General features: G+C 38.3%; 2 protein-coding genes across 5 annotated transcripts in view; one reads left to right on the top strand and one right to left on the bottom strand.

Moving 5' to 3' along the window:
• The window catches only part of RIF1 (replication timing regulatory factor 1), a 335,763-nt gene that overhangs the window by 235,152 nt on the left and 82,970 nt on the right, over window positions 1-17,641 (top strand). The gene's annotated exons all lie outside the window — the stretch shown is intronic.
• Window positions 7,123-17,641, bottom strand: part of CACNB4 (calcium voltage-gated channel auxiliary subunit beta 4) — a 137,501-nt gene continuing 126,982 nt past the window's right edge. For all 4 annotated transcript variants that reach the window (XM_063429529.1, XM_063429526.1, XM_063429527.1 and 1 more), the window contains 4 exons: window positions 15,659-15,810; window positions 13,452-13,547; window positions 10,539-10,724; window positions 7,123-9,805 (listed from right to left, as the gene is read on the bottom strand). In XM_063429529.1, the coding sequence (XP_063285599.1) occupies window positions 9,545-9,805; window positions 10,539-10,724; window positions 13,452-13,547; window positions 15,659-15,810 (695 nt within the window). In that variant the 3' untranslated portion in view covers window positions 7,123-9,544. The remainder of the gene's footprint in view (window positions 9,806-10,538; window positions 10,725-13,451; window positions 13,548-15,658; window positions 15,811-17,641) is intronic.

Consider the following 17,641-nt stretch of genomic DNA (forward strand, 5'->3'; position numbering starts at 1 on the left):
CAAACAGGTTATCCTGACCTTTCTAGGCTGCTGGGAGTTTAGGACTGTGGCCACATCGCTTGCAGCTACCTGTGGGTGTCATAAAGTCAGAGAAGGCAGGAAACAAAATGCAAAAGGTATGCATAACTCTGGATCTTTGCATGTGTTAACATTCCTAACGGTCCAGCAATTCAATTCTACTTCCTGTAAAGTGATACCAAGTCATGTTTAACCTGACAGGTGCACTTTAAATGTGCTTCAATCTCAGCTAAAAATTTGCTGAATTATACAGTCAACTCAGCACAACTCACTGCTTCGCTAAATAAAAAAAAATTTAAAAAAATAAATACCCAAAAGATAAAGCACTTTGAAAAATAAATAAAAATAAATAAAACTTTGAAAATCTCCACGTCTTTATTAAAGATCCATTAGCTGTTGTTACAATTCAACTGTCAATTAACTGAGAATAACCACAAAACAGTTCAATGTGGACTGTTTCTATAGAATCTGACAATTGAATGGAATATATCATCTCTTACCAAGTCTAAAATGTTAGTTTTTTTAAATTTACATATAAATGATCATATATCGGTTCACGTCTGTTCTTTCCATATCACTTTTACTGGTTTTATGTAATTTGTGGCATAATCCTATCTATGTGTTCGGAATATCACACGCATGTGTAATAGGTTTATAGGGAAGCTATAAGCACCGTGACCATTTCAACTAATTGCAGTGGTGGTGGTGGTGCAAGAAAACTATTGGTGCAAAAAATGGAATTGTTCTTCCCAAATAAGGGCAGGTAAGCCTGGCATCAGTGCACACCAGACTAGCTCCACGCTGTGCCACATTTGTACAGAGCACCATTAGACTGTCCTGCCCATAGTTTGAATGCCCCCAGATGAAATTTTGCAGTGAAAATGCGACTAATGATATGATCGCACTTCACTTTAGACTTAGTCTCAAGGGTCTTCCAAAACGAGAAATTATAGACCAAAAGCAAGACATGGCCTCTAATTTGAGACTGTCCTGTCAAATCTTGGATTATTGGGAGGTATGTGTGTTCTTGCAAGGCTGGGTAAGGAAACTTCCAATTTCTTATCACTTTAAGAGATGTATATAGAACAGTCTAGGGGTGCCTAATAGGTAAATCCCCAGATGTTCTAGAAGTTCAATGATGCTTTGCATGCCTTTAGAATGCTTTTAGAATTACAAAGCATCATAGAAGCTGTAAAACATCTGGTCTAAATGCTGGAGAGTTAGATCTATCTCTGCAAAAGCAGGGTTCTGTTGTCTCAATGGATACAACAGAGGATCGCACTAGAGCATCACCATTAATGAGATCAACAGGGAGCGGTGCGGGGCAAAAATTAAAAAGCTCAAAAACTGGAGCAATTTGAAAGTGAAATTTAAATACAACTACTAATAGAGGTGAAATTTTATTTAATATGTTACAGTCTATCTCATGCACAAAGCATTTTTACAAAACAACTACTGCAAAAAAAATCAAAAATCTAAGCTGAAAAACAAAAAAAATGCAAGTGATACAATGCAATGCTGATCTAGCTCTTTGCTTTTGTTATAAAAACACATTTTTTTTCATGTCGAGATAGACATAAACAGCTTTATTACAGGTATGGGCTAAAGGAAAGGAAATATATATATATATATATACATTTTTGTTTTTGTTGCATGCTTTATCACGGCCCGAAAATCACAAGGCCTCAACGAGAAAACAAGCAAACAGAAAAATCAACCACGTTTGTTTAGAAAACAAATTTCATATGGTTTAAACTAGCATAAACTAATGTCTTGACAAGTTAAAAAAAAAAAACGCATTCTATGAAAAGAAAGCATGCATTTTGTTTTTCAATGAATTTCTTTAATCAAAGCTTAACTCTTTCATGGATGCTTGAGAGATTGTACCACCCTCCTGTACCTCAAAGTGCCGTGAAAGTGTACAAAGCATTTACAAGCAATACTTTATTCAACCCCCTTCGACCTCCAAAGAATTCTGTCTGTTCAATGAAGTGAATTCATCAGGGTAATTCAATAAAGTTAGAGTTAAACGTGAATGTCAAATTTAAGGCCAGAGTATCCAGACTATTAGATAGCTTACTGAGAGAATTTTTCCAACTCGACTATTTTGACCTTAAATTTGAATTTCACTTTGATTTCTCCTCGTAGTGAAAAACCCTGTAGGTATTCCTTATGATTAAGGCAGTGATATTTTATATATATTTATCTGTATATACATTACACTACAGTAGTGAATTATTATTTTTTTTGTTCATTTTTTTAACTTAAAAAAGATTTTGTTATTATCAAGAAACTCTTGGGTGTATACAGAAACATCTTTAATAAATAGTGATTGGTATACAGCGCTTTTAATGATTTCTGTATAAATGTAAACATTTGCCTTTTTTATTACTCTATTGCACCTTAGAATACTAGATAAAATGCTACCTCTTGCATTATGGGGTATGTAATAGAAACAAGCCATTAGGGACACACCAGTCATGGATTCGGGGTACAGTGACTTGACTTCCTGTATTAATTTACACTGACAGATCTACCATGAATTCAGGGTACATGTCACTTTTTCGCGCTGATGGGCAGAGCATGAAAAGAGATGACACTACAGAATGTAGAGAGTTCAACAAATTAAAGCAGACCTTAAGGGAACTTTATTTAGTTAAATTATTTCTCTTGGTATTAACTATTGAAATGCTACACAGTTTGGGTATTACTTTTCATACACTGCTCAACAGCGTGATATGAGTCTGGAAGACCTGGTGGTTCTGAGAACACAACCTTTAACCCCTTAAGGACCAAACTTCTGGAATAAAAGGGAATCATGACATGTCACACATGTCATGTGTCCTTAAGGGGTTAAATAAGAACTCCTCCAAAATGTAGGCTCAGGAAGACCAATTTTGGAATTGCTCAGCTTAAATAAAGCTGGCCTAACCTATTAATCAGCTAAAGAATTTGTTAAAATATCAAGAGTTAAATATGTTTTAACCCCCTGGGGAACAGAGCACTAAATATATAAAAATAGTTGTGATTGTTAGTCTGACCCTAAAATTGCCATCTTTTTTGTCGCATACTGCGTTAATTAATTCTTCTGTATTATATAATAAATGTTAATAGTACTTTAATAAATATGTCGTCTCTCTATTCCAAAAACACTCTATTTATTCCAACACGCCATTTATGATTTAATTGAAAATAAATAGTGGAGAACACAGATATCTAAAACAGGTAAGATACTGGGTCTTATGGATATATTATGGATAGCTACATTTTTATTAAAATGTTGGGAAATCCTAATAAAACGTGCTTGCACGTGACACTGGGCTGCTACTGCTTGTCAATGACAGCGATGCCTTGTTAGAAAAGTTCTTACTGATAAAACAAAGGGACAACAATATTCTTCTTGGAGATAACTGCAATGAGCTTTTGTGGAGAGAATGAGTTTAATCTACAAATTCAACATTGTATCAGTTCTAGTGAGTCCTAATATTCTTTTTTTTATTATTGTATCATACAATACTAGAATGGGGATTCTACTCCTTAAAGGGACACTATAAGCATCCAGACCACTTTACTTAATTGCCATTCCTCGGTCGTTTCAACCCTGCATCTGAAAGCATTGGTGTTTTGTAGATACAGCAATGTTTACATTGCAGGGCTAAAATGCATGTAATGGCAATCACACTGAGTTAAATTTGGCTATTTCAATCAGATGGTCTCTTAGAAACTTTTAATTGCCACACATGTGCGCTAGTAGGGTGAAGCATTGGATTGGCTGAGATCATCAGGATTGTTGATCTCAGCCAAGGATTCTGGACTGGCTGCATGCTTTAGGGAATTGGGGCTGACCTTCACATCGGGAGGGGGGCGGGGTACCCTAAACATTGAGTAGGTCACTCTAGCTTTAGGAATACATGTTTGTTTTTCAAACATTTTAGTGTTACTTTAATTTACGATTAGTTTACATACATTGTGATGTTTGATAATATTTTCGGAATGTTAATTATATCTTCCTGAGGTATAACACATGGTACTTTGTTATTTTTTTGTAACTTGCCACGTACTTATAACCCTTATTAATTGTAATTATAACCATTATTCATGGAGAAACAGGTCACTATACCAAAAAACATAAAACTATATATTTTTGGAAAGGAGACATTAAAGGGACACTCCAGGCACCCAGACCACTTCTGCTCATTGGAGTGGTCTGGGTGCCAACTCCCACTACCCTTAACCCTGCAACTGTAATTATTGCAGTTTTTCATAAACTGCAATATTTACATTGCAGGGTTAACTCCACCTCTAGTGGCTGTCTATTAGACAGCCACTAGAGGTCACTTCCTTGTTTCTAGCACAGGTTTCCTGTGCTAGAGCGTCGCTGGACGTCCTCACGCTGTGTGAGGACCTCCAGCGTCGCTCAAAACCCCATAGGAAAGCATTGAAATGATTTTTCAATGCTTTCCTATGGGGAGACGTAATGCGCATGTGCGGCATTTCCGCGCATGCGCATTAGGTCTCCTCGGCCGGTGAGCGAGATTAGTCTCGCCCACCGGCCGACGTAAGCACTAGGAGGAGCGTCGCGGAGGCGGAGACAGCGGCGAGGGACATCGCCGCTGTCCCAGGTAAGTGACTGAAGGGGTTTTTACCCCTTCAGTAACCGGGGATTGGTGGGTGGGAGGGAGAGGGACCCTCCAGTGCCAGAAAAACGGATCGTTTTTCTGGCACTGGAGTTTCCCTTTAACCCCTTAAGGACCAAACTTCTGGAATAAAAGGGAATCATGACATGTCACACACGTCATGTGTCCTTAAGGGGTTAAAGAACAATATAAATACTTTGAAATGTAAATTACTTCAAATTTCAATTTAAAGCTCTATAATTAACAAACATAATACACCTGAAATCAAATTGCCAAGAATATTAAAATACTGCAGTTGTTTGCTTTTTTAACAGACGTTACACAAGGCAAATACTAATAACATATTTTATTGCTGCACCTGAAACTCCCATTACTCATGGGCACCTGCGTTGACTATAGCATTTAGTACCAATGTATAAACCACAAAAAAGTCACCCATCCTCGATCCAAAAACCTTAATGTGCATTTTTAAATAACAAAGGTTTTTAGTTCTACTGTAAAGGCCATCGGAGGTAAAACTCACCTGTTAGGTGATGACCATTACTGCGGTACTAAAAACCATTTATCAAAAAATATACATTGAAGTTTGGGATGCAGCAATGAAAACTGTTTTTGGTTAGCAAGTGTTAACACACCAGGAAGCGTGGGATTTACAGTCCACAGCAGTACTCGGATTTACTGTCCACAGCAGAATTAGACCATTACTAACTATACCTAAAACTATGTTTATGTAATAATTGCCAAGCAATGTTATTTTGTAAAAGTCTTGTATTATACTTAAAGGACCAATCTGGGCACCATCACAACTTTATTAAAATCAAGTTGTTATGGTGCATAGAGTGTTTCTTTAATAGCACTATCAGGTGTAATCTGCTAAAATAAACCAAAAAAACAACAACAAGTTTACTCTATTCATATTCTGCTGATATTGTTTGCCTACAAGGCCAAATGTCCCTTGGCTACTGTGTATTTTTTTTTAGGGTATCCTTGGAGTATGCCGATGTAGCTTAATGTTTGCGTCATCCATTCCCATTCATACTCTGCAAACCATTTGTATTTTACTTTTGGGGAGAAGGATAATTTGCAGTTTTGTCCCCAGATACATTTATGACTACACAAATCCATATTAATGGAGGTTGACCCAACACATTGTGTAAAAATGTTAACTGTCTAAATTATTTTGTGGATAAAGTTGCACCTAAATAAATCTTTCTCAGTTATAAGAAATAGTAAAATCACAAATTTCCTCGATAATTCTAAAACTTTACAATTATTCCAGCAATTTTACAATGTGACCATGTATCAGTCAGGCACATTTAGGCATTGGACTCATATTTGTTGTTGAACTACATTTTCAATACTTTCCTGCAAAAATGACAAAATGCTGGGAGATGTTTTACGCCAATTCTTATCTCTAATATTCACAAAAGGGAATTTTGCAATATAGTGGATCAAACCTGTTGAAATATTGTCCAGCAGCTATATGTCCAGCAGCTGATATTGAGAAAACAGATAGATATAGTAAATAACACACATACAATTCTTCTATTAAAGGAACACTATAGTGTTAAAACCACCATCTAGTCCCCTGGCTCCCTCTTGCCTCCCTAAATATAGTAAAATCTTACTTGTATTTAAGTCTGCAGCTGCTGCAGGCTCTGCCCCTGATCTGCCTGCTTGGCTGACATCATCTGAAGTGATTCTCTGAGCCAGTCACAATGTTTTCCTATAGAATTAGAGACTGTCAAGACTGTGCAGATCCAGCAAAAGTCAAACACAGCCATGGCCAATCAGCATCTCCTCATAGAGATGAATTTAATGCATCTCTAAGAGGAAAGTTCAGTGTCTCCGTGCAGAGGGTGGAGACACTTAATTGCAGTGCTGCACTGCCCCAGAAAGCACCTCTAGTAGCCATCTGAGGAGTGGCCAGTGTAGTTATCACTAGACTGTAATGTAAATACTGCATTTTCTCTGAAAAGACAGTGTTTACAGCAAAAATCATGAAGGGAATAATCATACACCACAACAAATACAAAGGCAATAAGCTGTTGTTGTTCTGGTGGCTACAGTGTCCCTTTAATTCTAAGTCAACATTTACAGTAACCAAATTGGCTGGTATGACAGTGAAAATACATATACTCTTGTTCTTAACGCTCTGTTGAACTCTCTACAGAGGCAATTCACAAGATGATTACGGTAGGAATGAAAATCAAAATATAAAAAAAAACCATAGCAGTTAATGGACTATATGCGCCTATTTGAAAAAAAAATTCTATCATATTTATAACAAAAAAAAATTGCGTGTATAGAGTCTGACTTTCTCATCTGTCTCTCTGAGAGAAGTATAACTTTACATAATTTATAGAGATTATAAAATATATTAGCTTACACATGTTTTAACTAATAATACAAAGTCTTAATTACATTTTATTTTTAAGGATACTAAAACTACATTAAAAGGGCTTTTTTTTGCATAATATTGAGGTCCGTTTAAAGTTTCAAACAATTTCATTTAGTTCCATTCTAGTCTACACAGTAGCAACACAAAAGGTATGTGTGCCCTTGTGTCTTACCTGGGATTTTCTGTGATTTGTCACAGAGAAACAAAGCATTATGGAACACAACAAACAGGATGTTGGGTAAGAAGCAGGCAGGCTTAGAACATACTATACCTGTCCAGTCATGGGTTAATCATTTAAATGGCTAACAATATATACATGTGGCTGCCTATGAATGACAAAGTCTTTTTAAAGTGTCTCTGTCAACGCCAAAAAGATTTCATCTTTATGAAATGCTGATAAAACGATGTTGACATTTTAGTGAAATTGCAACACAGTCAAAAGTTATCATACGACTAAGCAAGGACTACTCACGACAGCTGTGGAAATCATGATTTATCCTGCAACAAAATATCGATGGCGGCACGAGTGGTCTCGGGGCAGATGAAGCAGGGGACAGCACCAGGTAAGTATAACTCACCTGCACTGCATCCCAGGGCCACAGCGCATCTAGCAGAGATGTCGCCATTGGGGGTCTTTGCAAAATATGCAAAGACTCCAGAAGGTGGCTGAGCCACTATATAGCAACTGATCTTCTATAGTAATAGGGGTGTTTATTTTTCTATTTAAGTTCTGTTCATTATTTGCCTAAAGATACTCAGGCATGCTATATCTTTATGACCACCCGTTGTTGAAAAACACATTTTTTCTGTATCAGATTATACAATCTTTCTACAAAAAAACCCCCAAGAAAACGTATTTATAAGCACGAACCCTGTAAATACATATATTTAATAATCTTACCGTTTTATCAGTAGTATAGGGTAAACATGTATATCCTCTGCCTGATGCCAAAAAACTTACACTTTTCAAATACACCTTATGTGTGACTGTATGTATTTAAATGCTCTTACTACTATATCGGATACGATAACCATTTCAATAAATGGTACATTGATATTATTGGTGATAAAAAATAGTGCCCTGATTGCTTCATACATCAATACCAAAACAGTGGTACGTTCCTGTAATTATCTTTCCAAAAATATGTCTGACTTCTAATATACTATTTTTTTTTTTGACAACTACCAAATCATGTCTAATTAGTCATTATTAACAGGTGACGGTGTTCAATGGAAAATCATATTGTGGTTTATATGCTGTGCTTTTCCTCAAAGCATGTGACTTTGAGTTAAATATTGCCCCATAAAAAAAATATTGCCCAATCAATCACTCCTACAGTTAATCAAATCTACGTCAATCAACAATAAAATTTTGTGCAATTTTTACTCTGTATGGCCCTCTTCAAATTTAAATTGTCAAACACTGTTAAATATGTGTTGGTAATATTAGTGTCATTTAGATATACATTCTGTAATGTACTAAGACAAAATACCTCCTATGATCTAACAAAATAAATGTCAATAGAGATTTTTCTTTTCATTTTAACATCGGCTATTACTGCCCTCCAATGTTATTATCTGTAAGCTAATGCAACATGCTCAAATAGACTTTCCAGTCAATTTACCCAAATTCCAACAGGAATTGGCTTATAAATTGGTTCCAACTGGAACTGTTCATTTGGAATTTCCCAGTTCAGGAAATTGTACCTATACTAGGGTGAACCCATCACTGATATAATCAGGGACATTTAAAAAAAAAAAAAAAAAAATATTCCGCAGGGCTAAAACGAGTCAAACGTAGATGGTACTTTCAATCTTAACTTTACTTAGTGCTTCCCTGCAGAAATTTATTCATTTCTGTAAACATCCTTAATTATAGAAACAGTGAGGTCACCCCGACCTGTACCTGCCTCGACAAGTACCCTAGAACAGGAAACACTAACTCCTATCCTTAAATCCCCAAAACTTGTTTTTTTTTATACCATCCGGTGAGGATACATGTGAATCAAGCATGAGGTAAGCCATTTTGTGAGATTCACGTGTTCCAAAGACTCAACCTACATGTAGTCTACATGCAAGGATGTCTTCAAAAGTTGCCACATTGGGGGAATTCAAGGACTAGAGTTTGGAATGCCTGTTCTAGATTACAGATGGATATGTTTAATACTCCACAAAAAAAAAAGACACTGCTCTAATGTTAATGTCAGTAAAAGATTAGTGAACAGGGCACAATAAATGTCTACCTACACATGTATATGTCTATATATATGTGTGTGTCAACTATTTTACCCATGATAGAGCATCACAAGATGCCTTTATCTGGCAAAATAAAATGGTCTGTAGTTCTATCTACTGTATGTTATGACAAATCCCATAAACCCCCTGTGGATGCATTGATTAACCAACAATGCATAAGATAAGTACGCATTGCTGGTGGAGTCTGGAGCAAGTAGGTGGATGATCGTTACTCTATATCAAGTTCCCAAACTCAAAGCCTGTGTCTGGAGTCATGGCTATAACCTCCAGGAGATCCACGGTTTCTGTGAGGCTTGTAAGTGTCCACATACGAGTCAGAATACTCTTCTTCCACAAGGGGATAATGGTCACGGCTATGCTGGGAACTGGAAGACAAGCGATTCCTGCTCTTCCGAGCTCTTTCGTTATGATAATTTTCATCTGAGGTCATTAGACTTCTTCTTTCTATGGGGGAGTTTTCTGTAGAATGGTTGCTATGCCTCATGCGTTGACTCTGCAACAAGAACATAGGATGGAGAACATGTCAAACAATAGACTTAGCCAAGACACATTGCTACTAAAATAGTAATTGAAAAGCTGAACTTGCCATATCTTCTAGGATTTACCAAATTCCAATAAAAATTGCAACTTTCCTTATTTCATAAAAACAGATACAATGGAGGGGCACAAAAAGACTAAACTGTTAAAGAAATTGCTGTATATATACACAGAGAAAAATATATGTAGAGCAATTGGCCTCACATTCAATGTGTCACATATGTAAAGCCTTGGTGCTATTCCCGGCCATCAATAACCAATCATTCCAATCCTCAACAAGATAACATGTTTATAATCATAATTCTTTATTCGAAGCAAATTATTGTACAGCAATAAGGGAAGGTGGCCTTCAACAGTATACAAGGAGTAGAAACAGAACTTGAGTAACTTGATTATATTAAAAAGGTAAGAAATACCAAACTGAAACCATACATACAAACACATTAAATAGAAAAAAATATAGAAACTTATTTTCGAATAAAGAATTGCAAAGATACATTTGAAGTTTGTCAATTTGCCAAGTGTCCAATTTGCCAAGTGTCCAACAATTTCTTGTAATTCAAGACTATATGGTGTAAAATGGCAGATAACTTATCCCTTAACAATAACAGGACATTGTTTCTTAAGGAATACATTCACTAAATAATTATTAAACATATTAGTCAATGCACTCCGAGACCTGGCCCTACCTGTAATCCAGAGATAGCTGTTGGGTATGATGTAAGTGCAGTTGATCCCAGATTTCTGCCCAGGAGAGGGGTCATTGGCGTACTACTTGTAGTATGCGTAGCCCTCCAGTAAGCTTCTAGATACTCTGCCAGGTGCTCACATGCATCTTCTAACTGGTTCTCATCCAAGATTACATCAAACATTTCCTGGTTTAACAAAAAAATTAATAAGTAACGCACTTTTCATTTACAAAATGAACGAGGTACACGTGTATGAAACACTTGTCATCTTTCTGTGTACAAGCAGATAAAAGGTAAGTAGACAGAGTTATGCTGTAATAGTCCACGAGCAGTATACGAATCTCCATGTTAGGAGAGAATGCTACAGATATGATTAGAATTTTGCTTTATCGTAACAGAGCATTATTTTGTCATTTATGTGTTTGTATCCCAACTGTAGAATTGCTAAGTTTATGTTGAATAAGTTGGACCTATATACAGTGATAGTAAACTATAATAATCATAATTATTAGAAAAGTTTTATGTTATCCTTTGGTGACATCTAGAGGCAAAATTATATATTGCACCTTTAAGTCCCGTATCCCTTATTCATTTTCGTTTTAGGAAGTGATGTAATACTGCGTCGGGGAGGAGTCTATCTTAAAACATCACCAGTCCTCACTGATGGTATTCTTCTACAGCTCACTGTAATACTCTATGTTAGAGTGTATTACATTATGGATAAGAGTAGTACTGTTGGTCAAAGGATGGTATTCGATAGATATTTAACATGTTTAGAAATTAAAACAACAGATAATGCAGAATAAATACACATGGCCAGTTTTCTACAGCAGGGGTGGACAAAAGTTAGACCCATTTACCTGCTCTAGAACAGCAACTGCCATGATCCATGAAGGCCACCATTTTTCTACAATAATGAATTAACATTTATATTTAGTACAAGTGAGTGTCAGGTTCCTATACTGACAAGTAAAACCTTTTTTCTTTTCATCCTGTCCTTTTAAATACAGTACCTGACTTTCGCCTCTAGTGGCCTCCCTAGCCACTAGTCATCTTAGACTCTAACCTGGATAACCTAAAATCAAGTCTGCTATAAAAGGCCACATCCGATAAACCAAGTGGCCTTTACATTGAAGTTGGTGATTTGCCTGAAAGACTTCAGTTCCTGGCTCATGTGAACCTGCTCCAGACTTACTCTCATTCCTGCTCCATACCAACCTGCTCCAGACTTGCCTTCAACCCTGCTCCATATCAACCTGCTCCAGACTTCCCTTCAACCCTGCTTCATATCAACCTGCTCCAGACTTACCTTCAACCCTGCTTCATATCAACCTGCTCCAGACTTACCTTCAACCTTGCTCCATATCAACCTGCTCCAGACTTACCTTCAACCCTGCTCCATATCAACCTGCTCCAGACTTCCCTTCAACCCTGCTCCATATCAACCTGCTCCAGACTTCCCTTCAACCCTGCTTCATATCAACCTGCTCCAGACTTACCTTCAACCCTGCTCCATATCAACCTGCTCCAGACTTACCTTCCAACCTGCTCCACTCTGACGGATGATTTTGACCTCTGCCTCTGTTACTAGTCTTCCTGTGTTACAAACCTGCCACTGTAACCAGCCTGCCTCTGTTACCAGCCTACCTTTGAAACCAACCTACCTTTGTATCAACCCTACCTGGAGATCAGACTTTATTTTTGCAAGTAACCTGTTCTGTGGCAAGTATCCTGCTTTGTGGCATATTGTCTAAAGTCTGTTTTCCCTCAAGTTGCATAATATGTCTAAAAGCGCCAATAAAGTCTCAAATAAAGACCCTGGCCAAAGTCTCCTATCTGACCTGCTCGAGATCATGACCGTGAGGCACTGAAAGTTGTATTTAATAATTTGTAGAATAGTCCCTGCCATGATAATTAATTATATCAATCAGGCCATTCTAACTTTGCTGCAGAATTTTTACAGATCAGACCGCCACAATCCATTGCCTTCAAGGTTCCCAGTGAATGGATACAATTTGCATTCTTTATATAATGTGCAATGCTTTTACATAATGTTGGTCCATTTATGGAATGTTCTGGCTGCACTTCACATTATCAATATGAATAAACCGACTTACTTAAAATATGAAGATTGATTTGAATACAGCTAATGTGAGCCCATAGTACAATACTCCTGCTCTATTAAATGCTGGAAGGCCTTATTTGATTAGTCTTATGGGAATATAAAAACATAGGGATTTGAGAGAGTGCGCAGATAACTTTTATTTTTTTTTATTCTATGTGTTAGGGCTGATGAGTACTATAGTAATTTCTGCCGCCCAGGAGTAGTGGGAGTTTGAGTGCAGGGCTTAATTTTGTATGTTTGTATTTGCTTTTGTATCACATAGACATGTTACAGTGCTGACACCCACCCCATGTGTTCCCTATTAAGGGTTAATAAATCTCTAGGGGTTTCTCTGTCGCATTAGAGATTTTGTATTTTAAACTCAAACAAGAAAGGTGAATTGTTAGTGTATGACTCCCTTAAGAGGATAATTAGTCAAAGCATTGGGCATCCTATGGAGCTGAAGCTAAGCCTGGCTCATTGGCTGAGAGTGTTAGTGGAGTGAGCCAATGAGCTATGCCTTTTTGTTCATGTGATGTCTTGTTAGAGTTATATTAATGATTTAGCCAATGACATCACATTGCGGGTTAGTCCAGACACAGCCAAGGCACAAATTGCAAATGAGGGGAAGAAAAATAAACATTGTTACATTATTACTATTCAAATGTCAAGATGCTATTCAAATGTCAAGATGCTAAAAAAGCATAATAATAAGGTATTATTTGAGAAGAGTCAAGAAAACACAAGAAAATATGAGGCAAATAAGCATTAGAACAAGTAAAATGAGGGAAAATATTATGTTCACTTACTGGAGGACACTGTGCAAGTTTATCGGCAGCCACTAACTGTACATTTAGATGTTTACTTTGGGATTTTCCTCTGGACTTAATGAGCCGTTGCAACACCTACAAAAACAGAACCATGTTTTTTGTTAAAAAATCTTTATTTTCACCTCAGAGATGGACGCCTGTAGCTACAAGCATTTATTCGCTGTGGGAGTTGGTAACTGAGTTGCAAAAATAAGGGCACGTTGAGACAAAAAAAAAAAGAGAATACAAACATCGGTCGCACGTATTAGCATAAATATATATATATATATATATATATTTATATAACATATTTTATGTTTTGGTATAAAATGTATATCTTATACCACCAAATGTGGCAACTCAAATAGTTGCAGTAGTTGAGGTTACCACAACCATGAATCACAACAATTACAATTTCTTTGAAAGCCCTAAGCCAGGCGCTGACAACCTTCAGCACTCCAGATATTGTGAACCATAACGCCATAATGCTGGCAAAGCATCAGGGGAAATGTAGTCTACGACACCTGGAGTGCCAAAGGTTGCCCTTAGCCATAACGACACCATTCATCATTTTATCATTTTCATATGTTCCCACTGCTTTAGGTCAACAACTCCAATTAGCTTTAAATGACCTATGGCTGGCTGAGAATGGTGGACGCTGCAGTCCCAAAGAAGCTGGAGAGAAGCCACAGAGCCACAAATCTTCAAATATGTTTTGTGTTTCAAGAGCAAGCTTTCATAAGTAATTGCTTTCAAGTTAAAAGAAGAACTGGATGGATTGCATAAGAACATGTTCGACAATTTATTTCTATGTTTCTACTTTACGCAATTTGAATAATTATAACAATTGATACAAATATAGGATATTTGTTCTTATTTACCCTCACAGGTGATCAGTTTGAGACATATGATATCTGAATATGCACATTACGTTAAAAGTCTGTCTGAGAGGGAATTGTTCTCACAGTTAAAGTTTGTGGAGTTTCACTCAACACTAAATAATAATAAACTGAATTGCAAAATTAGCATTTGTGGAAATAGCTAGTTTACAACAGCTAGTTGCAACTTTTTCTGGCTAAATTCAGCTAATACGGTTTTAATTCACTACAATTCAATGTAATTGAATAAATCGTTGCTGTTTCATATTTTTTGATCTCCGTTATGAATAGAAAAATGTAAAGAATAAAACTGTTTTCAGATCCTTTTTTTATGCTTCATATATTAGAAAACAGATTCTGGGGTGGGGAAAATTTGATGTATGTTTAAAAAGCACGAAATATAACAACATAGGGAATATCCCTCCCAAAGAGGGTCAATTGGAAGGGATATATAATTTATTTGTTCTTTAAACAACTGTCTCAAATATAGGGCACAATTAAATATTGTCGAATAAGCTTTCCGAATTATTTAATATTTCTGCAAAAATTATTAAAATGATTTAAAGGACCACTATAGTGCCAGGAAAACATACTCGTTTTCCTGGCACTATAGTACCCTGAGGGTGCCCCCACCCTCAGGGCCCCCCTCCCGCCGGGCTCTAGGAGGTGGAAGGGGTTAAATTTACCTATTTTTCCAGCACCGGGCGGGGACTCTCCTCCTCCTTCTCGTCGTCATCGTCTGAATGCGCATGGGCGGCACGAGCCGTGCGCGCATTCAGCCAGTCCATAGGAACGCATTCACAATGCTTTCCTATGGACGCTGGCGTCTTCTCACTGTGAAAATCACAGTGAGAAGCGCGGTAGCGCATCTAGCGGCTGTCAATGAGAAGGCCACTAGAGTCTGGATTAACCCTATTATAAACATAGAAGAAAGGGTTAATCCTAGCTGGACCTGGCACCCAGACCACTTCATTAAGCTGAAGTGGTCTGGGTGCCTATAGTGGTCCTTTAATAAAATGAAGAATATTTAAATTATTTAATATATTTTATATATTTTATATATTACATATATGTGGTATATGTTTTCATATTTTTATATGTTGAAAAGGTAATTTGAAAAGTTTATGCAAAGATATTAAATTATTTGGAAATCTTATCAAACAATATTAAATTGAGGCCTATTTTTATGGTAAGTTATAGTTATATCTCTCGCTGTAATATACTATGGAACCTTTGAGAATGGAGATTAGTGTATAGTTCAGAGGTCCAAATATTAATAAAAAAAACTTCTATAAAGACATATAAAAAGAAAAATCAAGAAAGAGTTACCTTTGGAGAGGACACTTTAACATGTACGATTATAGGCGCTAATGATGTCTTGATGAGTTGTGCTGGATGGTTAATTGTATCTGCATCTAAAATAACCAATTGTAACGACCGGGCTAATTCAAAGATTCTTTCAATTTCACTTTGAACTTCAGCTAGAAAAAAATAAGGAAAACAATTGTTATAAAGTATATAGAACCCTATCACCTGGGAAACATACAAACATACAAAAAAACCATACAAAAATTACCTTGGTTCGGATAAATACCAAGAACTAACATTACAGGTAAATCATCCATCACCAGCACTTATTATTATAATTATTATCATTTGCATTTATATATTACTCTTTCAAAGTACACCATTTGTTATAGGAAATAGCCACCCTTCAAAAGATGTACCTGATACTCAGTGTATAAAGCAAGGTGGTTAAGTAAATACTTAAAGGGACACTACAACTTAATGTAGCAGTTCTAGGGCATGTACCCTGTCCCTGGAGGCTGAGAAAAGGCAGTGTTGACATTGCTGCTTAAGTCTACCTCTGGCTGTCACTTGGACAACCACTAGAGGGAGTTTCTGGATGAGCTTGTGCAATCTTACCTGGAACTACATTTAGCGTCTCCCACAGAGACACATTGATTCAATGCGTCACTATAAGGAGATGCTGATAGACAGTGTGACAATTTGCCACACATGTGCACTATTCCCCAATGGGAGGCATTGGATTGGCTGAGATCATCAATATTGATGATCTCAGCCAAGAAGGCAGAGTGGCAGGACTGAGACTGGGGCAGTGATTAAGTAAAGGTACGTAAATCTGTTTACTGTCTTAATGTAGGGGGCCCTATAATCTAACTAGGTACTAGGACGCTATAATGTTATAAATACATGTTTGAATTCCTAACGATTTAGTGTTCATTTAAAGGGACTCTATAGTCACCATATAAAAGCAAGAAAGACAGGTCCCCCAGCCTTCCTTCTTGCTTTTATATGAACTTTCATTCATTAAAAAAAAAAAAATCGGTGTTTTTATATTAAAAACTTACCTCCGTTCCAGCGCCGAGCTCCCCGCTAGGCCGCGCCCCCTTTTTCGTCAAAATGACGAAATCGCGGGGCCCAATGGGACGGCTTCGCGCTGGACCAATCGCGTTCTTCATAGAGCGGCATTGAATGCCGCCCTATGAAGAACCTGAGCGCTTTACCGCGCATGTGCGCGGAATGCGCGTTCGCGAGCTGAGCTGTCTGACTGACAGCTCAGCTCGCTTTCTAAAATTATCAATAATAATTTAGGGCCCCCACCCGCCCTGTGCGGCGGGTGGGGGCCCTAAAATTATAAATGAGGGGGGGACCTACTGTCCCCCCCCCGGCCCCCACCCCTGTGCGGCGGGTGGGGGCCCTAAAATTATCAATGAGGGGGGGACCTACTGTCCCCCCCCGGCCCCCACCCCTGTGCGGCGGGTGGGGGCCCTAAAATTATCAATGAGGGGGGGACCTACTGTCCCCCCCGGCCCCCACCCCTGTGCGGCGGGTGGGGGCCCTAAAATTATCAATGAGGGGGGGACCTACTGTCCCCCCCCGGCCCCCACCCCTGAGCGGCGGGTGGGGGCCCTACAATTATCAATAAGGGGGGGGACCTACTGTCCCCCCCCCGGCCCCCACCCCTGAGCGGCGGGTGGGGGCCCTAAAATGATCAATAAGGGGGGGGACCTACTGTCCCCCCCCCGGCCCCCACCCCTGTGCGGCGGGTGGGGGCCCTAAAATTATCAATGAGGGGGGGACCTACTGTCCCCCCCCGGCCCCCACCCCTGAGCGGCGGGTGGGGGCCCTACAATTATCAATAAGGGGGGGGACCTACTGTCCCCCCCCCGGCCCCCACCCCTGAGCGGCGGGTGGGGGCCCTAAAATGATCAATAAGGGGGGGGACCTACTGTCCCCCCCCCGGCCCCCACCCCTGAGCGGCGGGTGGGGGCCCTAAAATTATCAATA

The sequence above is a fragment of the Pelobates fuscus genome, chromosome 8 (genome assembly GCF_036172605.1).
Source record: "Pelobates fuscus isolate aPelFus1 chromosome 8, aPelFus1.pri, whole genome shotgun sequence".
Classification (NCBI taxonomy): Eukaryota; Metazoa; Chordata; class Amphibia; order Anura; family Pelobatidae; genus Pelobates; species Pelobates fuscus.